This window comes from Nanorana parkeri, unplaced genomic scaffold (assembly GCF_000935625.1).
Source record: "Nanorana parkeri isolate BGI_ZX_2015 unplaced genomic scaffold, ASM93562v1 scaffold1882, whole genome shotgun sequence".
Classification (NCBI taxonomy): domain Eukaryota; kingdom Metazoa; phylum Chordata; class Amphibia; order Anura; family Dicroglossidae; genus Nanorana; species Nanorana parkeri.
Genome location: NW_017308150.1, coordinates 112,473 through 139,031, shown reverse-complemented (window position 1 = coordinate 139,031; position 26,559 = coordinate 112,473). Strand labels below are relative to the sequence as shown.

Here is a 26,559-nt window from a genome sequence, read left to right as displayed (position 1 = left end):
CTCCCCTCATTCATTTAAAGAACACCTTGAAGAACACATAAAAACTGGAGCAGACAAAATCTGGTGCAGTTACCCGTAGGCAACCAATCAGCTTCTCAGTTTCATTTTCAAAACAAAGTACAATGAAACCTTCGTGGGTTTTTGCATGTATCTACTGCTAGCAAGCAATAAATATATGCAAAAACATTAAAAATACCCCAAAAGTTACCAAAAAAGGTCAATAGTTACCTGTGTCTCCTCCGCGCACTCCTGTCGGAAGATCTGAAGATTCCCGCGAAGGATGATGGGGCGGGCGCATGCGCAGTACAGATCTTCGGTGGGGAGAAGAAGAGAGACCCAGGGTAAGTAAATACAGGCAGCCCGGCAGCGTGCACATGGACAGGCACCGTGGGACACAGAAGACACAGCAGTCAGTGCTGGATCAAGGACTGATGGAAACTACTGGAAGAAAGAAGATGATCGGATCAAGAGGCATCATTTAATGTAAGTCCCTACAGCAGAATTGGGGGGAACAGACTTTAATGTCACTTTAGCTGAACAAATTAAAGAGAGAAGCTGATTGGTTGTCATGGGCAACTGCTACAGATTCTTTCTGCTACAGTTTTTATGAATTCCCCCCAATATCAGTAGGGTATATGCTGTGCATATATACAGATGCAGAACCCCAACCGCAGACTGTTTACATCCTCAGGCTGTGCATCCGTACACATGCATGTGTTTACACAAGCCTCGCATATACAGCCATTGATACAATTAGAGGCTTTACACAGCACCTGTGGCTCTCTGGTAGGGGGGCATACACACATATTTACATTGTACAGCCACAGGCAGCCAATATGCATTACCCTGAATACAATTAGTATTGCAATTGTGCATTTTATAAATGAAGTTCCTTCCCTGTAATCAAGCCCATGCAAGGTCCAAACGCATTAAGATCGGGCAGTCCTAGCCAGCCAGTATGCATTGTCCATTTCACTTAAGAAGAAGATTTGCAGGTACCAGCGCATCCTGCAAGCAGCCTGAACCTACCACACAGATATTCAAAAGGATATGAGTAAGATTTGGTCCTTTGGTCTTGCATGGCTGTCCCTTGCCGCAGCAGCGTCTCAGTAGTGTGGTGTAATGTTTCTTCTCATTCACAATCCCAGGAAGAGTGACAGCCTGAAGTTCAGAACTCAGCCATCCCTGTCAATGTGTGTCTCCCCCTAAAACCAAACAAACAGACAGGAATAAGCTCTCTTATCAGGCACTCATCCATAGGGGCACATAGGAAGCATTCATCCCCACCTGGAATCCATGGGCTCCAGTGCCTCGGGTTGGTTCATGGTTGTAGAGCAACTAAAATACAATAACAATGGAGTTCAGTCATTGGAGCACAAGCTGCAACAGAAAATATACCACAGACGTCCAGAAGAGTCACCTGATATGTGGCACGATCAGAGCAGACCGAACGCACGGCTACAGGGCACGGCGCCTGTCATCCTCCGATACATAATGCACCTGCGGGCGGCAGGGGTAACGCGACCGGCGTTGCTAGGCAACGGACCTCCACCTCGCTCTCTCAGCAAAACTGCGCATGTGCCGCCGGCCAGAAATGACGTAAAATAGGACGGGAATGAGCGGAAGTAGGAAACGCCATCACAAGTGAGGGCAGAGTGCCAATACTTAGTTATCCAGCAAATTTCTGAGCCCAAAAACAAGCCGCAATAGGAGACAACAGTGTCATCGGTTGATTTCTCCCCCGTGGCCATTTCCTCAGCACCTAGGGAGCGCTTTGCAGCAAGGATATACTTTGCAGCAGAGCTTTCCTAAGTATATTTCAGAGAACGGATTTGGGGTGGCCGCAGGCGAAAATTATCAATTCTCGCTGGCAAGCGTAAAGAGTGGGGGGAGGGGGGGGAGGATTTATCAAAACTGCAGCAGGACCTGTAGTAGTTGTAGTTGTCCATGGTAACCAGTCAGCTTATCTCTTCAGTTGAAGTTAAAGCGATATCATAATAAAGGAGGATTTGGACTTTTAGGGTACTTCAAGGATCACACAAAATACATTTGATTTTTATATAAAGTATAACAATTTGTATTCATAAATATATTTAAAATGCATAGTTTTTAAAAAAGAAAGACAAACAAGATTGCCTAAAAGAGACCATAGGATGTAGCCGCATCCTCCCACAATTTTTTCTATATTACTATACTTGTTACAATTTGCTGGATATCAGCTTCCTAGTTTAATTTGTAGTCCCGTGGGAGAACAGATTTCAACGCGTTTCACAGAGATCCGCTTCTTCAGGAAAAAAAGCTACTGTCTTTCTACAAGGAAATCATATTTTTTATTTACAATGAGTTCATAGTTTACCTATGCAAATACATTAGAATACTTAGTGCAGTTTGTTTAGTTCAATAAACTTACAATAGTCTGTAAAGATGGCTGGATCCACCACTGACCAACACTCAATCATGGGCACGGACGGGGAGGGACCAATAGAAATGGGGTAGAGAGCCAGACAACCCCCAAGTCAGAGCAGGAAACTACAGAGAGAGAGGTTTCAGAAGAGTCCAGATTTTCTATTAGATGAGAACATCTCAGAAATTCTTATTATTATTGAAAAGATCGCACCTATGAAAGAACAATGAACACTCTTTAACTACCTCCCGGCCAGCCGCTGTGTATACACGGCCTGCCGGGAGCTTCTTGGATGTAACTGGGCGTGTATACACGTCCTGTTACATCCGCCCGCTCGGGCGCGCCGTGCGGCGCGCGCGAGCGGGAAATCCCCGCTATTTGAAAAGAGGCAGCGATGCCCGTTAATATACAAGCGATCCGCCGGCTATAGAGCCGGCGGATCGCTTGTATGAAGCCCCGAGACGTGCGCCCCCCCCCTCCGCGGCTCTCCCCCTCGCGCTGTCAAGCTGGTCCCGGGCTCCGGTGTGAGCCCGGGACCAGCATAGTGCCTCTGTCACAGGGGATCAGAGGGAGCTCGGTACACGAGCTCCCTCCGGTCCCCTCTCCGCTGTCAGAATGCGGAAGTGTTGTATATTACATCACTTCCGCATTCTTGTGTCACTCTCCAGCTTCAGATGCTGTAGAGAAGCTGATGAAGCAGATCTCTGCTTCATCAGCTTCTTCAGGGGGGTCCTAGGTGACATTAGGGGTCTTGGAGACCCCCGGATGTCTCCATAAAGAGGACCTGTCACCTCTTTTGCTATCACATAAGGGGGTTTCTCAGCCCCCTCTGTGATAGCAATAAAGTTAAGTGAAAAAAAAAATAGTACAAAAATTTAAAGTTTCCCCCCCCATTTTTTTAAAGTTACACAAAAAAGAATTAAAAAAAACAATTTTTTTTTTAAAGTCCCCACCCCTACATACACGCATGTAAACATGCGTCAGGTGCGCATACCTGCGAAAACGACGATTGCACCCATTACGCCGCACATGTTACATATCGCCGCGAACGTCGGAATGAGAGCAATAGTTCTAGGGCCATCAATCACTGATAACACTAAACTGATGAGCGGTAAAAGCTTTTAAAGCGTCGCCTATGGCCAATTTTGGGTATGCTAGTTTTTTGCGATTTTGCGAGTGCGCGCAATTTTTACGCTTGACATGTTTGGTGTCTATTTACCCGACGTGACCCCATCTTTTATATTTTACCAAAAAAGTGGGTAATATTAGTGGTTTTATAGCATAATGTAAAAAAAAACGTTTTTTTCTCAAAATTTTCAGTAATTTCTCCTGAATATAGTAAAAAATAAAACCCGCAGTGGTGATTAAATACCACCAAAAGAAAGCTCTATCTGTCCCCAAAAAATGGTATAAAATTCATTTCAGTACAGCGTTGCGTGACGGAATAAACGTCAGTCAAAGTACCGCAGCGCTGAACACTGAAAAATGGCCTGGCCAGGTAGGGGATCTAAACAACTGGTCTTCAAGCAGTTAAGAGACTATAAGGGCATCTGCCCCAGTGGGTACACTTTAAATATAATTTCTCGTGTTACCTGACATTATCCATTTCCATCACCGGTGTACATTCTATAGCCAACAACCTGGGCTCCAAACACAGCCTCTAAGTAAAACCAATGGGGTATGTCAGTGTTAAATTCTGCGATAACATCATATCCATAAAAGGAAGGATACATAGGCCTGTAAGGCCTTTTCAAAAAGGTGCATCTAATCACAGCAACAAACAAAAGTCTCCATAAGTTTATCTCTTACCATAAAAATAGCCAGTTCTCTTTTCTTTACCGTCTCCTAAGCTCCAACCACCTGAGAGTGCCAAAACCCCCATCCCCTCCTAAATCCCTCTTCACCGGACGCCAAAACGTCAATTATGACGTCACATCCGGCGTAGGGGCCGTTTGCGCGCATCCGCGCAAAAAGAGGCTTGAAGCGCATGCGCATAGGGGACAAAACCACAAAAGACCATCAATTTGTAAGAAATATGTCACTTCCTGTAAAGAAGTCCCAATTGAACCTCCGAAGCAAAGGGATTAACCCTTTTTCCAGCCTTCAAAGATAAAGGTATGTTACAAAGCTTATTCAGGCTTGGTCTTGGTCCATTTTTAAAGGAGGCAAGGCCACACAGATATATAAAGTATCTAAGGTATCCAACCAATTATTTAACCCCTATGTAAAGACCCCCCACGTCCGCACACATGATCACACCGCAGTACAGTGGGCATCAGCACTTTTACTTTTGGCACAGGAATGGTTTGTAACTTATAACCTCATTGAGGCCTGGAGGCTTAGTCGCCTGCAGTGTATGTATCCTTCTAGTTTCCCTCCTGAGTACCTCTTCGTCAATGTCCCCTCCCCTGTTATTTTCATGTACTCTTTCCAACACTCGGAATTTCATACATGAGGAATCAAAACTGTGTACCAACCCTACATGGTGGCTAATTGGAGTAGATTATATTTCTTTTGATATTAGGTATACATGATCGTATATTCTACGTGGTAGTTGACGTTTAGTTTTTCCTACGTAGAAGGAGCCACAGTTGCATGTCATAAGATATACTACAGCTGTGGTAGAGCAATTCGCAAAATGTTTGGCAGTACATTTCCTTTCATTGGGTAAAATAAACATACTTCCTTCCTGTATCCACGGACAGTAGGCACATTCACCACATTTGTACGTGCCGGTTAGGGTTGCCACCTTTTCTTCAAGCCAAACCCAAACACTCTAGCAACGCACAGACATTTTTTGGGGAGAATAAGTCGTAGCTTATTCATATGTACATAACGCCGCCCATTCATATGTAAATATCACAGTTGAAACTGTTTTCAGTGGGGGGCCAGTAGCCCTATCTTAATTTTGGTTGTCCTTGTCTGCTTGACATCTTGTGTCCGGGTTTCTGATGCCATGAAACCCAAACACAGCATTCAAAACCCGAACTGTCCGGGTGAATCCCGGACAGGTGGCAACCCTAGTGCCGGTGCAAGTTAAAGTGATATTACAGTCAAAATGTTTTTAAGCTATTTCAAATGCTGATTAAATTACTTACAATGGATGCTGCTTCTTGATGTTTAAAAGTTAACTTCCTGCGGAATCAGCTTGTTTCTTGAGCACTGGTTCTGATATTCTGTTTTGGGGTGACTCATTTTGCGTCTCCATAAACACCGACACAGCAAATAAAGCTACCCACTCCCCCCTGGCACATCAAAACAAGACATTCCCAAGTTCCCAGCTCCCCAATCTTCCCATCTCCCCTAGATGGACAGCTGCTGGAGACTTTGCTGTCCATTGGGGGTCTTGTACTGGACAGGAAGTTCAGGGAAGCGGAGGTGAGAGAGTTGGAGCTGTACTAAACCATGATGAATGTAAGTGCATAGACAGAATTTTAAATAAATACTTTGTATGTTTTTGATCTGGATTCATTATTCAAAAAACTGTTTGAGAGTTTAATCCTAGTTTAAGCTTTGAAAATGAAAGAGAGAAGCTGATTGGTTGCCATGGGCAGCCGCTTCAGATTCAGTCTGCTTCAGGGCTTGTTCACATCAAATGCTGACCAGATCTGCATGAGGTTCTGCACACGCAGTGCAGTGGGTTGTGCCGCGTTTGTGATGCGTTCCGGGCTGTTTAAAATTGTTTTTTAGTTTAAAATGGGCTTTCAGTGCGTTCCAGGGCGTTTGCATGCGTTATTGATGCATTTGTATGCGTTCCAGAGCAGGTAAAATAGGGCTTGCTGCAGTTTTTTTTACATGCTGCGGTGTGAACTAGAGCCCAAAATACCATTGGAATACATTGGACGCAGTTTTGATCCGGTCTTTAACTGCTCTGCTCTACTCCTGGAACGCGCTTGGTGTGAACAAGGCCTTAGTTTTAATGAATTCCCCTCCCTCTGTGTGCAGACAGCAGCAGCCTGTACAAATCAATGGTAGGCACCTCCATGCCTCACAACTTTCTGAGATGGGAAAGAGGGACCTGACCCTGCTGTGCCTCAAGTAAAGCAGACCATGAGGATTAACATGCAAAAAATGATTGATCTAACTGAAAATAGGTTTTTTTCTTAGTATGTATCCGTTACTTTGGCCTTTAGAAATCATACATTGAAAATGATAAAGGTTAGATAGAAGGTTATTACGTACCCGTGTCTCTGCCGCTCACTGCCTTGCGATTCTGTGCGGTGCCATTCACTTCAATGGCCTGCCATGCCCCCTCCTGCCCCACAAAAATGTGAGCTGGCCGCAATGCGAGGCAGTACGTTCTGGCCAGAATCGGGCCGTAACGCACTGCATCTCGTGTGACTGAGCCCTATGTCAATGCACTCAGCCGTGAGCGTGCACTTCGAACAGACACTGTGAGACAGGAAGAGACAGGAGTCTGCAGTGGATCAGAAAACTGGAGGGATTGCTGAATACAAGTGAAAGGAAGAAGATGATCAGATCAAGAGGCATAATTTAAGGTAAGTCCTTAAGGCAGCATGGTGGTGGGGGGGGAGAAAAATATTTGTGACTTTAATGTCACTTGGAGCTAGTCATAAATGAATGCGTGCGTTTGCGATTAGTTTAATCTGTCTGGCCCAGGACGCGGGCAGTCTGCATCCAGGGACGGCATTTTCAGTTTGTATGGGCCCATAGAACAGAATGCAGCTGCGCCCAGAGGTTCTATGAACACAGCAGGCTATCTACCACCAATCATTGCCTCAACAATCCACAACCCAGGAGAGGCTAAACCTGGGAGCGAACAGATGATAGCAGGTAGTAAACGCTGCAGGAAATATATGAGTAAGAAAAAACAGTTGGGGACCAGGGTGTCTATTTTATTAGACTAGCTATGGGTGGTCCTATGGGGTCAGGGGAGGTGGAGCTGACCCATGGTATGTGGATATGAAGTGGTCAAGAAATTAAGGTACAGTAAGGGCCCATTTGCGTCATATGCATTGGATTGCGCAGAGCAGCATTGCCTAACACATAGACAGTTGTGCGTGCTGAAAAAAGTAGGACATGCTGAGTTTTTATGCATCCTCATGTCTTCATGCAGCATGTTGCAACGCGCTACACTGCAATGTGTTGTAGTGCAAAGAAATGAATAAAATTTAATTTTGTGATGTTTCAATAATGTTAAAAAGGTATATAATGCAAACTTTCTGGCTATATCTTACCTTGTCTCAAAGTATGACCCTAACCGTCCTCTCCGCTCTTCAAAAGACCTGCTTTCCAGCTCCCTCGTCAACTCCTCCGATGCACGTCTCCAGGACTTCTCTGGAGTCTCTCCCATCCTATGGAACTCTTTACCCCAACCTGTCCGACTATCTCCCACTCTGACTGTAATTAGGCGATCCCTTAAGATTCATCTCTTCAGGGAAGCCTATCCCACCGCAAACTAACCACTGAACCATCACGTTCTCAAACAATTTGTCCCCACACAGCTCCCTCCTCATGCATCACTTGCCCCTCCCTTTTAAACTGTAAGCCCTCAGGGGCAGGGCCCTCCTTACCAACTTGTCTTGAATTGTATTGTGATTGTAATGTCTTCCCTATATTGTAAAGTGCTGCGCAAACTGTTGGCGATATATATAAATCCTGTATAATAATAATAACTTTCTAAAAATGCATCTCACTGCCCTTCACAGCATACACCAGCACCCACGTGTGCACAAAGTGCGCTTCTGGTGTGAAAGGTCCCTAAAGGTCAACAATGTCAATAAAGGTGTAAAAAAAAGCTGAGTTATTGCTAAAGGGACAGGAGGAAGATTACAGAAGATTATCAAATACAATCCAGGTCTATCTTCATGTCGGCATACTCACTGGTCAGCTTCTCCTGCTCTGGCCCTATGAAACCATTCCAAGCTAGCCTATAAAAAAGAGCAACGAGAACCCCCCTGCTATCTCTATAGCCTGCAACAGACATTACAGGACGGGAATGGCATACGATAACAACAGGGCGTGCGATGACCTATGAATTGTCCAGGAAAGGAAAATTCTGGTAAGCATTTGATAATTTTCCATATTCCTGGTCCCTTCATCTCAGCATTGCTCATGGGATGTAGCCAGCTAAAAAACACAGGGAGGGATATAGAGACATAAAAGACAACAGAAAATGAAAAAGAGAAAATGTAACTAGAATCCATAACTGAAAAGATAACTGAAGCCCCAAAGGGGTGAGGAAGAAGAGACAGGCCCATCCACATGGTAGTGTTTGACAAAGGTGTTCAAAGAAGACCAACTGGCATCCCTACAGATATCCTCTGTATACACTTTAGCAAATGTCACGCAAGACATCACCACACTGCTCCTCTGGTGAGCCCTTACATTAGAAGGAGGGAAAGCCCAACCAAGAAATATGCTTCTTGAATAATCCTCACCAACCAAGACTCTTAAAGATGCTGCCATACCCTTTTTTAGCACTCAAGGTGAAAGGAAAACAGTCCACCTCCTGAACAGAACGATTTCTTTGAAGGCATACTGGATTAAGGACACGAGAGCCAACAATTTGGATTCTTCTCCCTGAGCCTGAGGGAATATGGGTAACGCCGATTCCCAGATTGATGGTAGCCCAGAAGAGGCTGAACCTCGGTTGGCATAAAGTAGGGAGGTTAATCTAGAGTGTGTAGGTGGACTAGAGAGAGGAAACAAGAACGAAGGGGGATTCTACTTTTAATAGGCGAGCTAGAGGTGGTCCTGTGGGGTCAGAGGGGGAGCTAATCCGTGAGTATGCGGACATAAAGTGGCCAGGAAAGGTCATTAATGTGACTGTGGTGTGTTAATTAAATAGAACAGTGAAGTGATAAATGTACAGTCAATAAATACTACCCAATAATGAGGTGTTAATGAAATGCTAAGTGGTACAGCTTGATAATGACTGTGTGGGATGCATAGTGTCAGTGATATGTTTGGGATACATGACTGGTGTAAAGTGTTAAAGTGTGTTAATGAGATATCTTATATAGCTTGTATGTGTTAATGTGTATTGAAGGTGGGTGGCAGGGTAAATGTCATCTAGGAGAGCTTTCATTTAACATATAGTGAACAAAATCAACCACAAATGACAGGTGTCTGATAGGTACAGGAACCTTACTGAAAAATAAAAACCAGTGCAATGATCTTCCAGGGATCTAAGGTTTATAAATAAACTAGCCAAATGGACAGGGTTGGGTTGGAGTGGAGTGGTGGAAGATGCAGTGGTGGATACGCTGGAAGAATGGGGGGGTCAGACCGGTCATCTGGGAGCGCTCCTTTTTGTTCTTTTTCTCTCTGACAAAATACAGAACACCTCTGCCTGTTTTAGGAGCTTGCATACCCATCACCTGCACCCACATTTTCCACTATTAGTAGTGTGCGTAACAAATTTTCCGAATTTTTTGCTATCGTTGCTTTCTATCTTAACCCTGACCTATTGTTCCAGAGTAGATGCCAGCTGGCGAATGGGCGCAACTTATAAGGTAGCTGACCTGGTATTCCAGGCAACAAAAAGCTGCTACTAAGCCCCCCCCCCCTATACTGACACCTGGTTCTTCCAAGGGCACATGCACTGACTTCACATACCACTGATTTGCTGCACATGCGCGTATCATTGTCACCATATTTGCTAATGCCATCGACAAGTCTGGGCATGCGCAGTTGAAAGAACCAGAAACTCTGCTTCTCCACCTCACTTGTGGGTCTTCGTAGATTGTGCATGGAGCTGCACTCAGTATTTTAGGCCAACGTGTATGTTCCTGCTCATGTTCCAGTAAACGCCACCATTATATATTATTGCCTGGAGTGATATAAGTGAATAGCCTCTCGAGACCATGCATGCATGGTTTAACATTGCTGAACTGATGACTGCAACTGGCTCCTGCCACCCACACTGCCATTACTACAAAACCCTGACACAGCCCTCGCGTCTGTCATATTAAAGTTTAAATGTGAAATTAAAACTTATTCAATTACCATTTATATGTCAAATTTTATATTTATACACATGCAAAATATTTAGATATACCAACCTCTTCTACTTAAAATAGTAATAAACTCTCAATTTTTTTCAATAATAAATCCAGTTCAAACAAATATACATTGCTCAGCTAAGCATTGCTTTATTTTTGTTTGCCTAACTATTTACAATCATCAAGTTGAACAGCTGCTTCCAAGTCTCTCAGCTCAGCTTTCCTGAACTTCCTGTCCAGTACAAGATAACAAAGGACAAAGCAGACTCCAGCAACTGTTCATCTACTAGCTTGGAGAAGGGAGGAGAGGGGGCCAGGGGGGTAGCTGAATTTGCTGTGTCTATGTGTTTGTGGAGACACATACAGCTTACTAGCACACACAAGGGTGACTGCATAGCACTCTGCTTAAGAAAGGGGTCACTCTAAAACAGGACGTTGGGACCAGTGCTCAGGGGACCAGCTGATTCTGCAGGAAACTAAAACGTTTAAACATCAAGGAGCAGCATCCATCGTAAGTGATTTCATCAGCATTTGAAATAGCTTACAATCCTTTTGACTTCAATATATCACTTTAACATTCTTTTTTATTGTTCTGACTCACACATCTAAGGTGGAAAACCAAAACTCGATTTTACTTCCTGCATTCTTCTTTTATAATAAGCATAGGATCGCATAGGAAGTGTGTAAAAAGTAAAGTTTCAACATTTGTTTAAATGTGTAGAAAAACTTGAGGGTTGTGCTAGTGGTGAGCTAGTAAGATAATGTAGAACAAATTGTTCCTACAGTAATAGGCTAGGAAATGTTAATGGTTCAGCAGATTGCAGATAGGAGCAGTACTGAGGTTTTGGTTATGTGGAATGCTCAGTAGCAGGGTTGCAATAGAATAAAAGGGTACAAAGCAGTGATGTGTTCATGGAATGAAGAGTCCAGTGTATATAGTTCAGTGGGATGCAGTGTACAACACAGGATAAGCCTGAAAGAAGTAGAGACTTTCTAAGATTCTGGGGTGTTCACAGAACTGAGAACAGAGTAGTGCTCAGAGGTCAGCATTTTATACAGTGGTATAGACAGATCAGTAAAAGGTGAGTTAGAGAAAGTATAGACCTGATGCAGAGTGTTGGAGTACCTACCAGAAGGGCTGGATTTGGAGGACGGATGAGCAGGCTGCATACAAGTGATCTCGGCAACATTGTGGGAAATCCAACCCTGCTTACCAGGGCAGCAGAGACAATTGGTGCATGCCGGATCGAGGGTGTACGAGTCCAGATATGTTATATACAACACTCGGGCAAAGATTAGTGATGTGCTACAGGCGCAGGAGTTTTTATTCTATAGAAACACCAAATAATTCCTATTCTAAAAATCTGTAAGGAGTTATTTCAAGCTATAGGGTGTAGATCAGCCATGCCCTATGGGTCTATTAGGCATTCTCCACTGCCTGGCTAAAAAAAAAGGTTACCACCTGGATTTAGCTTAATGTTGTGATCCCAGGTTGCTTCGGTTGGTCAGGTCTAGGTTCAGCAACGTTAAATGAGGTCAGCTGCCTACCTGAATACATTGACTGACTAGGTTTTTCCATCAATGGCGTTTTTCTTTCCTGATGGCACATTGGCCATATTCCAAGGTGACAATGCTAGGATTTGTCGGGCTCAAGTTGTGAAAGAGTGGTTCAGGGAGCATGAGACATCATTTTCACACCTGGATTGGCCACCACAGAGTCCAGACCTTAAGCCCATTGAGAATCTTTGGGATGTGCTGGAGAAGACTTTACACTTTTCACACTCACGTGAATTGAGTTTGAGACTTGCGTCTCAAACTCAATTCACTCGGGTGCCACTGGACAAATTTTTTTCTCCCATGGGGGCCGCTTGCCAAAATTCATACTTCACACACACACAGAGATACGCACACATAGAAATACACACACACGGAAAAATGCACAACCACCCACAACCAGAATTACAAACACTAATATACACACAATAAGGACCCATTCACACCTGTCTGTTTAGGTGTGATTAGGGATTCCTGCGTCAGGAACTTGCGTTTTCCTGCAGCAGGAATTCCTAATTTGGCGTTTACATGCGACAGCTGTCACCTGTTCAAGTTAATGATCAGGTGACAGCCGCTGCTTGTAAATGCTGGAATACTGCATGTAATGGTAATACAGTAAGTGAGAGGAACTTGCCCAATAGGGGTCAAAGACAATAAAACCTAACTGTGTTTTTAAGGCCTTGTTCACACCAAGCGCGGAGCAGATCCAGACCAGAGCAGGTGCAGACTGGATCAAAACTGCATCCAATGTATTCCTACGGTATTTTGACCTCCAGTTCACATCGCAGCGTGTAGATCCAGAGCAGGTGAAAAAACTGCGGCAAGCCCTATTTTACCTGCTCTGGATCTGCTCTGGAACGCATCAAAAACGCATGCAAGTGCCTGAAAGCCCATGTTAAACTTAAAAAAAAAAATATATTTTTTTTTACCAAATCCGGCCCGGAACGCATCAAAAACACGTCCAAAACGCGGCACAACCCACTGCACTGCGTGTGCAGAAACCTGACCGGATCTCCTCTGCATTTGGTGTGAACAAGGCCTAACATTCACCTGCGCCTATATGCATATTAAAGTATTTACATATTCAGAATAACCAGTTTAAAACCAGTTTAAAGTTAACATTTCAAAACAAACCCTCACGGACCTCTGTAAGTAAAGGCATTGTGGAGAAATGTATCTTCAAAGTTTACAACAAAGACTAAAATTACGCCTCCTCTCACCTAAGTGTCTCTGGCAAGAGAAACGTGATTCCCTTCCAGCCCTCTAATGTAAACACACAGTAGGTGTTTCAAGAGTATCTGCTCTGATCTGAAGATTAATCAATACTTGCAATTACAAAAATCAGTAAGGGCTTCTTTTAAAGTCTGGAGACATATCAAACCACTTTCAAGTCTTTATTGTCTGTGACTCCATTTGGGTAATTTCTTTCTCACATGTGCAGTCACCTGGACAGGAAGTAAGGAGAATCTTTTAGACATGAATACATAAGAAATGATGGCACTTTTTTTTTTTTTAATTTCTATGTTACATACAGCAATACATCTGATTGGCTGCTATACAGCAGCAGCAGTAAAAATTACTCTTGCAGGGCCCCTCCTCACTGCAAGAGTTAAAGGCTCATTTAGTCTGGGGTGATAGGAATAAGCAGTATTACTTACCCTTTCCCTTGCTCCCACAGGCTTCCTCCTAGCTGCAAAGCCGGTCCCCCAACCCTGTTTGACTTCTCCGCTCTGCCAGTTGCAGGCTTTTCTGGCGCCATCATGTATGATGCAGGATCAGTAGTCCTGCAACGTACATGAGGATGCTGAGGGCCTGACCAAAGCCTGGGAGTGTCGGAGAGTGCCAGATGCTGAGATAGTGAAGAATAAGGTATTATTTATTTATTACAGGTATCTACTATACAGCACCGTCATTTTACACAGTGCTTCACATACTGTACATTCACATCAGTCACTGCCCTCAAGGAGCTTACAATCTATAGTCACTATCTCACATCTCTCACATGCATATATAGTATATACACACATGGGCCAATTTAGATAGGAGCCAATTAACCTACCAGCATGTCTTTGGAGTGTAGGAGGAAATCTGAGTACCCGGAACAAACCTACACAAGAACATGGAAAACATCAAAACTCCTTGCAGATAGTGTCCTGGCTGGGATTCGAACCAGGGACCCCCAGTACTGAGAGGCAGAACCGCTAAGCCACTGTGCTTGTCTCCCCCGGAGTTCAGCTTTAACCCTGCTGAGTGGCTGAAGACTAGTGATGAGCCTGGACTTGGTGTGAACCCAGTATGCCCAAACCCTCTCAAAACTGGGACTGTCACCCCCTCTTCCAGACCCAGTCAGTGGCTGAGAGGTGCATTCCCCACCCCGCAGCTATATGTCACAAAGAGATGGGGAATGCCTCCGACACAACTGCCACCACTGTTTGACCCGGGGGAAGGGTGGCGGTCACAGTTTTGAGCAGGCTTGGGCAAACTCAGGCGAATTAAGTTTGCACCAAGTTCAGGCTCAACACTAATGAAGACAGGACCTCCATCAAGAAGATATAGTATGATAAAGCCCTTAAAAGATAAGAAGAAGAAGCCAGCGGTGGATTTAACCTGATGGGGCAAAGCCATTGCCAACATAATCAGATTTGGGTGGGCTGACCCTTTGATTAGCCCAATTTCCGCAATCCTGGCCATGCTTGGAATATGTAAAATAATATAATGACGTAATAACAATCCCCACAAATTTACAATAGCTGACAATTTTTTTACTACAGCATATTAATTAGTAGCAAGTGGATCAATTTAAGATTTCAAAGAGGCTGCAAGCTTCTCCTATGAGACAGTCACTTCTCCTGATGAGATCCAGACAGTGGTGCTGGCTCTGTGTGTACAGCTCAACTTCCAGCAGTCTCTGCTCCAGCATCTGCGGTCTGCAGTGTTTTCAGAGGACGATCTGACGGCTCTTCTTGAAGTGTTTTCATTTCTTCATATTAAAGATGAGGCACTTTTCTGCAGCTGTATTGATTTTCTGCCACATTGTTCTTTGCAGAGGAGAAAGTACTTTGACCAGTAGTAACTTTTCCCTTCTCTCTGCCAAGGTAAGCCATTTACTACCGATATAATGTCTATGTTACTATAATGCTATGGATACAGCATGTAGCTCAGTATATGTAAATATATTAAACCTTATTTATTTAGGTAGTGCAAAGAGCACTGGAGTGCAGTGATCTGAAGGAACTAGTTTACAGCAATCTATACACAAACTATTGACAATGACTTGCTATGGGTTATCTTGCACTTGCCTTATACAGGACACTATTTAGAATGGGTTATTTCAATGTGTGTACATTCATGCTTTATTATACAGTTGGATCCTGTTAGACACAGAATAATGGAATTTGTAAGAATGGATTAGAGCTGGAACCCCAACTGGGCTCTTGTGTTGCTAGAAATACACAGGATGCCATGGCTGGTCTCTACTAAGAATTCAAGACGCTTGGCTGTCATATTGCTCCATTGATTTCAATATTTAGCAAGTCAATCCTGAAGATCAGGATTGACTAAGAGAGTACGGAAGCCAGCTTGATACATGTTTAGGAGGAAGTCAGCATATGCAGCCATTACTTTTTATGCAATGACAGGTTGGTCACCTTTAATCCACAAGAAGACCATGCGTGCCAGTGATCTTGGAGAGAGCTTTGGATACAAGAAATAGTGTCTTGAGTCACCTATCACTCCGTACAGTGTTGCGACCTTACTGGATGGTGGTTCTTGCAGTGATGACATAAATGGTGCCGGGTGGAACTCCAATGAAGATCAGATAGTCACCAGCAAACAAGCAATGTATCATTGATCCTATCCTCATTGGCCCTATGTGACCTGAAAACTTTGGCTGTGTATGACAAATGGTGACAATGATTCTATAAATCGTAATGGGATCAACAATACATTGTGTGTGTGCTGGTGACTATCTGATCCTCAGCTTTGGATACAAATCTGTTAACGCAGATATGTGTATTCTGCATATTTGGAAATTCGTTTATGTCACTTAAGCTGGCCACACACTACTCGAATTATGGAGACCTGATGACTCTGCTGAAATTCGACCATTGTGTGGCCCGTCGGGGTTGACTTTTCAATCAACTTTTGTCAATGGTGCCAGTCTGAAAAACCAGTCTGGTCAGGTCACTGTTTGGGTATTCTGACAACAGCATGCACACCTCTGTCAGAATACAATAGTCCAGCAGGAGATGGAGTCCCTCATCCATGCTGTTTGCCTGAATAGGGGAATTAGAAGTTTTTTCTTGTGTGGCCAATTTAAGGCTTTAATGTGATATTGAAGCCTACCATTTTATATTTCTACTATTGATGTGAACACTTACCTGCTTTGCTGCTTCTCCACATGCTGTCTAGTGATAAGCCTGGGCTTAATAAAAACTCAGTTCACCTGAGTTCGCCCAAGCGCACTCAAAACTGTGACTGCCACTCCTTCCTCCTGACCCAATCAGTTGAGGAGAAGTGTATTACCCAACCCGCACCTATAGGTCACAAAGGGACATGGGAATGCCCACAACTGCTGCCACTGATCGGGTGGGATGGGAGGAGTGGCAGCCACAGCTTTGAGCGGGCATGGGGGAGCTTAAGTGAAATGGATTCACACCAAGCCCAGACTTATCTCTAGTGCTGTCTTCCTGTCCCCCTGAAACATGTGCTTTCCCTTTTTTTACTGTATAACAGTGGACCCTTCGCTTGAAGGGTCCCATGGAGCCACCCGTTGGTGTGTGCTTCAAGGAGAAACTACAGGGTGACATAATGATGCTGCCTGCAATGACAGACACAGGCAGCCCAAGAGCAGTGTGTAAAGCATCTTGTGTGCACCACGCATGCTGAACAGCACTGTGAATTAGTATGTAGATCTCAATGAAGTGTGTTAAAGTCACCATACTTGTAGTTCATTGAAGAGTCTGCAGGAGCCTGTGCATTGTACTGGTTGCGGTTTCAATGCTTTGCAGGCTCCAATGCAAAAAACGTATTCAATGCCACATTTTTTCTTTTATCTACGTGGGTGCATTTATTTATTTATTTTACCAAAAGGGTGGACCATGCTGTTAATCAGTTAACTATACTTTATGACCCTTTGGTTTGTGGTTTATTATTTGAACTAATTTCTCCCTTCTTCACCAAAAGAAAAATGTAAAAGTAAATGTCCAAATCCTCCCGACCTTCAGACCCTTTCTAAGCTGGACTGGATAATGACAGAGAATGAATGTGTTAATTGGAGTTTGGTTCCTGTGGGCTAGTAATGAAAGTTTTCAAGCTTGAAAGTTTATATACCTATAAAGCAAGGCGTGTAAAGACAGTTAACAAGTGGCAGTTAATATGTTTGACAGACGGCATGGCATGTTATTTGACTGTCCCGTCATTCCATTAACTCAGAAGATGGAACATTTGAATGTTAGTAAGTCTACAGCTCAGGCTACGAAAAGATACAATATACTTCTTTTAGAACTGTTTGGTCAAATGTTTTATTTGACTTAAAGTGAACCAAATGTGGAAATCAACTTCTAAAACTAACTTTTGCGCAAGCACTTACAGTCATCATGTTTCCAAACAGCTCCAACTCTCTCAGCTCCACTTCCCTAAACTTCCTGTCCAGTAAAAGATCACAAGGGACAGAGCAGTCTTCAGCAGTTAAGATACTGCTGTCTCTACACTGTAGGCTTTACAGGGAATTAGAGTTGTCGTCAACTGCAACCACTCCAACCCTTAATGATACAGCAGTACTGTATTCTCTTCACATGCTCTATGTTTAATTTGCCTCAACAACCTAATGGGGCCCCTTTTTACCCCCAGGCCCCATTGCAGCCACCTGGACTGCTATGGCTATAGTTATGCCATTTTATCTATCTATGATTTTTTATTTGTACATACAGTGTAATTTAATACTGATATTTCGACTTTGTAGTACAGTGCATTAATTTTGCTTCATGGTTTCAGGAGGTACGAAGGGACAATTGTGACACTAGATAACAGACGGTAGAAGTTTTGAGAAATATGCAATATAAATCTTTTGTTTAGTAATTTATAATTGGGCTGCAGTTTTTCTTCATGCATCAGCTTTGAATGTCTGTCAACATGTGTTTTTGCTTCTAGCATTGGTTCTAATTTAATTTCCAGAGGCATGTGTCCTTTGATTTCAATCATTGTAGTCTAAAGATTTGTAGGAAGAAAACATGCTTTTCCCCCAAAAAATAAATAAATAAAACACATACAGGAAGATTTTTTTCTGATGGACACGAGTGATATCAGATATGTACTTCTTTATATGGAGAATATTGAAGTAAATTTCCTTAAATAACAAGACGTTAATAGGTTTCTTGAAGTTCTATGATCTCTGTGAAAACACAGACAGTTGTTTAATGGTTTTATATTGCGGACACCCTGTTACATCCCCAGTACCTTACATAGGGTAAGGTAAAGTCCTTCAGACTGCTACACATTGTTATTGTTTTAGGTATATTTAGAAAATTGATAATTTGACTGACACGAATATAAAAGGTCATGGTTCCTCCATGCACAATTAGTTTAGTTTCTTAGGGCCACAAAAACTCTATAATGAAAAGGGCTCTATGCCGCAGACAACTCATGGTCTTGTGGCATGAGCTTCCTCCTATTGGCCAATGAGGCCGCCAATCACACTTTCTAACCACCAGAGAAGGAAGACCTCCTGGTGCATTGTCTTCATTTTACGGAGTGACAGATTCCTTAAATGTGTTTCCAAATGTTCTCCTTAGTGCTCATGCTGCTTTTGTGTATTGGAAAACTGAGGGATTAAAGCCAAAACAGGTGCCTGTTATGTGTCCATTATTTTGGAGAAAGCTCGAAACAGCCATAATGCTTTGTGAGCTATGTGCCCATACATGACAAGCCAAAAATGTGCCACGCGTTCCGGTGCCGGCGATCGCACTGCGGTCAGGGGGCATGGCTGCGGTGCCATTGACTTCAATGCACCACCATGCCCCCTGCCGCCCCAAAACACTCTGGAACACACTCTTCATGGTGTGACTGGGCCCTCAGACTCCATGCCTCGGGAGGGGGGGGGATCTGCATCACCTGTGTCATCTGTAACAACTATGTCCTCTCTTTCTTTTGCTGGCTTATGTGCTTAAAGTTCACAGTTACTGAGACTGATGTAAAATATCACTTTTAGTATTTAAGTGTAATCATGCCTCTATAGATTTCATTAGGATGTTTATTCTACTTTCACAGCAATGTATCGGGAGACTTTTTACTAAACCTGGAGAAGGTTCAGGGGAAATATAAAGCTGTACCCCACCAATCACACATCTTCTTTTTTTTCCCTGGGAAAAAAAATACCATAATATCATCTGACCATGAGTAGCAAGTCTGCTTTTGTTCTCTTTTTTCCCCCAATTGTTATAAATAGGCCCCTAGACACATACATTATAATAGCAACCCTTTCACATATGGCTGAATAGTACAGATATACTGGTTATTGTTTTCAGGATACCTGACATGTGGGCTGGCTTTGTTGTTGTTGGTGGAGAACATGCTCGGAGTAGCCTTGTATAACCTTTTCTTCTCACCAACAGCTGCTTCCAGTTCTGTGTTGTGATGTGATGATAGGAGGTGGGAACATTTGTTTAAAAAAGATGTGTATTTTCAGGATCCTTATTCATTTCTTGTTTAGTTAAAAATACATTCTGGCTTGCCAGAAAATCAACAGTGGCTGGATCCCCCCACCGCAGACCAAGAAACCGGGGATGTCTACTATGATCTCATCCTGGTCACACATGTTAAGTTACAATCGTTTGATATAACAATCAGTTTTAATTAAAATTTGAATCAAATTAATTACAACTTTTAGAAATCGATTGCACTAAACTGGTGCACAGACAAAAATGATTGTTTTGTTCAAAATATTAATTGTTTTCTGTTGACTTGAAAGCGACAGTTGCGGTGACCTGTGTTGTGCTATACCCGGCCAATGCAGGTCATCCCCAGGACACATAGAAAACAAGTGTTTTCTATGTGTCCCATTCACACTACAATGCAGTGGGCAGTGTGCTGCGATAAAATGCAAACATGCAGCGTTTTATGGCAGTGCACTTAATCCAACTACACATGGCTATCCCTATAATGAAGCAGCCTGAGGAAACTGCTCATGGCTGCTCCAGTGCTGGTGGTGCCCTAAATCCAGTTTTTGCACTTCTGTGCTAGAAGCCAGCCTGCAACCCCCTGCAAATTTCTACTAGTCCATTTGTTTGGTATTGTAGTGATAGGCCAATAGGAGCATGCAGAAAGGGTTAGGAATCTAATTAGGGCCGGCTGAGTGTTGGGTGGGGGCGGCCACAGTGTCCCAGGTTGGTATGAACTCTTAGCAGCATTGTCAACTTGTGGGGAGGGTAGTGTTAGATGGACCAGCAGATTTAGATGGACTTGACTAGCAAATTAAAGCCAAACACATGATGGGTTTTGATACACTTTATGGTACTGTGGGGGGGCTTTTGTTCACAGCAGGTAGGTTTTGCATTCCCATACAGGACAATGGGAGTGCAAAACCAACTTGACACCAAACAATTTCAGGTTAGAGGAAGGTCAACTGCGGGTCATGTGCACTTTTTTTTTTTTTTTTATAAATCTTTTTATTCATTTTGCAGTTTATAATACAAATAAACAGGGCACTAACATAGTGCCTTAAGTACAAAATAACACACAGTACGGCATAACATATGCCCAAAATACACACACAGTACGCATAGACAATCCCCGATCAGCATCTCTTGACGGATTAGGCCGCATTCTGTGGCCAGCGTATCCATCCTGGCTATTAGGGTCGTTTTACTGGCCTCAATCGCCGCCAGGATGGCGTCCGTGGCATCTGGAGGGACTTTGCCCTGAGAAGGATGCAGGCTGGCAGCGTTATGTGCTCTCACCTCCGGCTCCATGTCTCCCCACTGAGCGGTCTGCGTGCTAGTGGTAGTGAGAGAGGGAGAGCGTGCAGCCAAGATGGCGCCGGCACGCGTGACAGGAGCAGGGCCTGAAGTCACACCGCTCGCTCGGGGCCGGGCCGATCGCCGTCGGGTTCGCATGGACGGAACACCAGTCGTCACCGGAACACCCGCCAGGAGAAGGTAAGTGTAAAACCACGATTGGGTCAGCTGGGAAGCAGGATGGCTAGACGGATGATCGGAGCTGCTGCAATGGACGTCCGTTCAGCCTCACATCCTGGCCACGCCCCCGGGTCATGTGCACTTTTAATTAATTCTAAATGATCTCTGCAGCATCTCAAACTGATGTTAAACGGATTCCGTTGACACAAGCCCAAAGCCTACTAACAAAGGCTCTAAAAGAACTGTATACAGTCAGAGATGATGCCAAACATATAAAAAAAATAATTTTTGGCCTTCAATGAGAGTGCATGAAACACACATGTACATGCATTTTGGCATGTATTTGGTGTGTTTTTGCGCATAACAACCAGTCTCCTCCTCCTAGCAACATCTATTCTGGCCAGGCTGCATAAGGTGATGGTGTGAGGAAGCCACACTATGCTTGATGTGGGATAACCAATAGGTTTGGTGATTGCAAGGACATTGCTGTATGATCCCAGTGACCACAATTACAAGGATATCTGTACAACACAACAATAGAATAAGCAGAAGGCAAGTACAAGAAAGATGACACCTAATGATGCCACAGCAGATATGCCTGTAATTGGCCAAAGCAATAAACGCGTAAGGCATGAAAACGCATACAATGCATCAAAAAAAGCACATCAACATGTGTAAAACGTATCTATACATGTTAACAAATGCATGCAGATGCCCAAGTGTAAACAGAGACTAAATGAAAACTGCATGGAAAAACGTCAATGGATCCAGAAGTATGGTAGCTAACTTTTTATGCAAATATCAACGAGAAAATCAAGGTTAACTGTGCCCCCCTGAACATGACTTTTCGTCAGTTAGGCGTCATTCTCACAGGCTTTTTAGTGCCGGCAGCAGATTCCTGTGGGAAGTATCAGCTGATTTTTACATCTGGAATCTGGTGGTTCTGGACCCATAGCACTTCCTTCGGAAGAGCTCAGGGTCGTTCCGGGTTCAGTTCACACCTGAGGTTATCCCTATTTATGTACTATGATCACAGAAAATAAGTACTTTAAGTATATTTTACAATGACACTAAACTCAGGAGTTAGATTCCGAGTAAAAAAATTTGCGCGATCGTCGTGCGATTCCGAAGGCTACTTGGCTGTATCCCAATGTAAAACGCCCTACAAAACGGCCCAAAGAAGTACATGTACTTGTTTGAGCGTAGGCCGTTTTGTAGGGCTTTTCAGACGGGCGGAAATACGGAAAGGTGTGAACCAGACCCATAGAAAACAATGGGATTTTCATGTTTGTACGTTTTGTTGAGCGTTCATAGAGCATTGAACGCGCAACAAAACGTAAAGGTGTGAACGGGGCCTTAACGTTTAACAAAAATGTATCTTATTTGTGTATCACTCAGCTGTAGATCCTCCAATCATCTCTGAATTGGTGCTGACACTGTCCTTCCTACTGGGGGGTGACTACTTCTTGTAAAGTAGTCACCACTCCAAGCTTCCTCCCGTGATGGATTACAAACTCACATTTAGTTTGGTAATTTGTATTGAGATTGTAGTCCATCACATGAGTGAGCTTGGAGTGGTGACTACTTTACAAGACACACAGAGACCATGGGGAACAAAAGTAGCCACCCTCCAGAAGGAAGGACAGTGTCAGCACCAATTCAGAGATGATTTGAGGATCTACAGCCGAATTATACACAAATAAGATACATTAAACTATTAACAAAAATTTATTTGAATGCATTTTTAGTAGGGATACACCAATACTGTTTTTTCGGTCAAGTACGAGTACTGATATTTTGCTTTCAGTACTCGCCGATACCAAGTACTGGTACCGGTGCTTTCGTTGGCATGGAGCTGGCTTCCCGGGCAATGTAATGACATGCTGCTTGGTCTCCTGATTGCCCGGGAAGCCAGCACCATGTTGTTTGGCCGCCTCGATTGTGATTCTGCTGGGAAACCAGCTTCCCAACCAATAAGCATCAAGCTGGCAGTTCGGCCGGCTCCATGCTGATTAGCTGGAAAGCCAGCTTCCCAGCCAATCAGCAAGGAGTCGGCTGTTCAGCCAGCTCCATGCTGCTCCATGCTCCATCAGGAAACCGGGAGGCGGGTCATTACTTGCCACTCGGCTTCCTGACTGCCCATGAAGCCGCTCCATGTTCCCCTATGGCACTGCCGGTCAGTGGAAATTTTCTTCTGACTGGAAGTTCCGGGATTGCGGAAGGTATCAGAGCATTTAGGCGGGTACGAGTACTTGCCCAAATACTCGGTATCGGCACGGATAACGATACTAGTATTGGTATCTGTGCATCCCTTGTTTAAACTCCGGAGTTTAGTGTCACTTTAAGATTAGCTTTGTAATAACAAGTTACAATGTGTGTTTTTAAAGAAGGAAAATACATTACAGTATGCAAACCATGTATCCATCAATGCAACAAAAACTCATTTGACTGTAAATATTTTCCTTGTAGGGTAATGTAATGGGTGGCATCACTTCAGTCAACATCGTAGAAGATACTCTTAAAAACGTAACTTCATCCACAAAGAGAAAAATCCAGTCTACAAGTGTGGGAGCAAGCAACCAGCAATGTGCTCAGCTCTGCCGAGAAATGTCCCTAATAATAAAGGAGAAAAAACTGAACATGTGCAGTAAGTAGACCTTTCTGTCTTCTGCGGTTCCTCATACTTCCGTGATGTTTGATAAGCAAAACTTTTTTTCCCATCATACCGCTGGAGTCTGGATGCTGTGGGAAATATAGAAATGTAACCAGATTGGTGAACACTTTTTTTTTAATTAAATATTGTAGACTTCCCATGCCCACCCCAAACACACTCTCCTAGGGCAACTTTGATGCTTAAATGGGAACTCCAAGATGGGACGGAACGGCCCAGTCTGAACCCACTGTACGTCCACAACATGTTGCTGTACACAGTTCTGAAGCGAGCGAGCCATCACAAGGGTGTAACAATATCACTCTCAGCCTCACCCTGCACAGAGATTTCCCAGCTCATAGGACAACAATCTTAGGTCAGCAGACTGAGAGCTGAGAGTCACTAGGTTGGTTAGCGCAGCAGTTAACCCCTTACACCCAAAACAGTAGCTGCCACCACGGGCATTAAACAGAAACATAAACTGTTTTCAGCATATGTTGTGACAATAAAAAAAATGTAAACAAACCCTATGATACCGCTGTCCTCTCAGACAGGAATACGACAGGAATCACTATACAGTAGCGCTCTCTACAGAGACAAGGATACTCTAAGTTCTTATTTAGAGCCTAGAGATAAGCTTAACAATTTTTAAGATCGTCCTTTAATAGAAGAAACGGTGCAGGAAAAATATACAGAAAAAGAAGATAATAAAGAGAGACAGAAATACATCAGTAAAATAAAAAGGAATAAAAAGAGAGTCCTTAACAGTACTTGGTTTATAAGTTCTGACGGAGTCCAGTTCAATGCAGAGAAGATGGCAGAGAATGGCTCTTTCTCCAAGTAAGGCTTGCAAAGATTCTTTCTGCAGGTTAAAGGGGAACTCTTCTTGGATGTTACACAAGCTTCTCTTTCTGATGTTACAAGAGCCTCCTCTTGATTTTAAAATGAGAGCTTCCTTAGCTGCCTCTGGGGCATCTTTTTTATCAGTCCTCTTCTAGGGGGTGTCACGGAGCCGGCCCCTAAAGCAGGGCTAGGTAAAGTGAGCAGGAGGGCTAAGCCTTTACGATGTCCTTCTCTGCTCTTCCCACACTGTCAATATCATAACTATCCATATAGTGTAATATTCTTACATTGTACTGTCAGATAACCCCTAAATTAGTGTGCATCATAAAATTAGCTTTGAATAGAATCCTCACTTGTCAGGTGTACCAATCATGGTTGGCTCAGGAGGGGTAATGTGGCTTGTCAGGTGACCATTGTAACCCACCCATGAGTGATGTGTGGATTTCTCTTGATGAGACACAACTATTTATTTTACAATATCACTCTCCAATTCAGAGCTATGATTTTTAAATTTGGTGGTAACTTCAGTTTATGACTCACCTGGGTCATTTTCCTTGCCAGACCCTCTTGTGTTTACCTAAATCTGTCAGATGTTAATTTATTGGTGATCTGCAATCATGCTTGGTTGACCTCCAAGGTAGCGAACAGAATAACCAAGACGAATGCCGCTCAGCTATTCACTCACTGCTGTTCAGCCCCTATGAGAAAAGGGGCAAACGGCAGCGAGTGAACTGCCGGGCGTTCGGCTCAACCAATCCAGATGAACGGGTTGAACGGGTTCTTCACTTCAGCTCATGTTCGGCTGAACCGAAGGGAGCCGTAGCCAGCTGATGTCAGGTGATGGCAGGGTCTCTGTACAATTGTCAATGCTAAAGCCTGATGAAGGGACCCTGTGCGGTCCCGAAAGCGCTTGTTTGGTCATATGACAAAAAACTTAAATAAATTAAGCTTTTGCTATCTTAAAAGGACTGGTGTGCTGGTGACATTTCTACAATTTTGCTGACATTCGTGGCGCTATCCGCAGTCACTGCGAGCACCCCCCACTACAAGGGACATATCGGTAAGGAGTGCGACAAGGATAGTACTTATAATCTTTTAAGTCTGAGTCCCGCCAACACTCTGTATGGAGCTGGAAGGTTTAGAACCTCTGCCTCAAGTTATTACTGCTCAGTGCTTGTGGGGAAGTGAAATCTCTACCATTGGAAGACACAGAGAACAGTCAAACCCGACAACCCTTCCTTAGCCTGTGCAAGACTCAAAAAAGAGTTTTGGTTGGCAATTGACTTTAATTCATGCTATCTGCTACAAATGTATCTGACATTGTTTCCAGCTACAATAAAAATGTACTCATTTTAAGTTGAACCCAGAGACTTTTTTCCCCCATAAGATATACGAGTTATTCCAACCTATTTCCTAAAGACACAAAAGCAAAATAAAAAGGCAGCTCACTTGGCTACATTTTCTGTTGTCTCCCGCTGAGAATCTGATATTCACAGCTTTCAGTAGGATACGCTCAAAATATTGTAACTCTGTGCCAGGCTTATGACAGATCTTTCAACACATTGCTCATTCCTAATAGGCAAAAAAAGTATTGGGTTCAGCTCACAATTTGTACATTTTAACTGCAGCTGATAACAATGTTATATAACTACGGCTGAAGGGAATAATGCCATTTTGGCATAGCCAGGGCAAAATATTAATTTAATATCAATATTAAATTAAGTTACTATATTTATATAAATATATTAATTTAATTTAAAAAAAATGCAGTACATCTCTGAAATACATGTTCCTATGTTTTATTGTATTAAAGACCCTACACATACAGAAACCACCTGTTGATGTGCCAGAAATGCCTGTGATCTACCTAGCATGCAGTCACCAGGAGTCTTGGGCAGGAGAGAGAGAGAGAGGTACTGTGTGAATGCTATTCGCGAACTCCCGAATGCCATTTGGTTCGTGAGGCATTCGGAAGTTCACAAATGCTATGTAGTATTTGACAGCTGAGGA

The 26,559-nt window shown here is 43.4% G+C and overlaps 2 protein-coding genes across 2 annotated transcripts in view; one reads left to right on the top strand and one right to left on the bottom strand.

Annotated features, from left to right (window-relative positions):
- The window catches only part of CEP126 (centrosomal protein 126), a 76,536-nt gene extending 75,408 nt beyond the window's left edge, over window positions 1-1,128 (bottom strand). The window contains exon 1 of the mRNA XM_018571968.1: window positions 1,053-1,128. Coding sequence (XP_018427470.1) covers window positions 1,053-1,081 — 29 coding nt within the window. The 5' untranslated portion in view covers window positions 1,082-1,128. The remainder of the gene's footprint in view (window positions 1-1,052) is intronic.
- Window positions 1,129-14,790: 13,662 nt separating this feature from the next.
- Window positions 14,791-26,559, top strand: part of ANGPTL5 (angiopoietin like 5) — a 29,745-nt gene continuing 17,976 nt past the window's right edge. Inside the window, exons 1-2 of the mRNA XM_018571969.1 lie at window positions 14,791-15,020; window positions 23,526-23,703. Of these exons, the coding sequence (XP_018427471.1) occupies window positions 14,919-15,020; window positions 23,526-23,703 (280 nt within the window). The 5' untranslated portion in view covers window positions 14,791-14,918. The remainder of the gene's footprint in view (window positions 15,021-23,525; window positions 23,704-26,559) is intronic.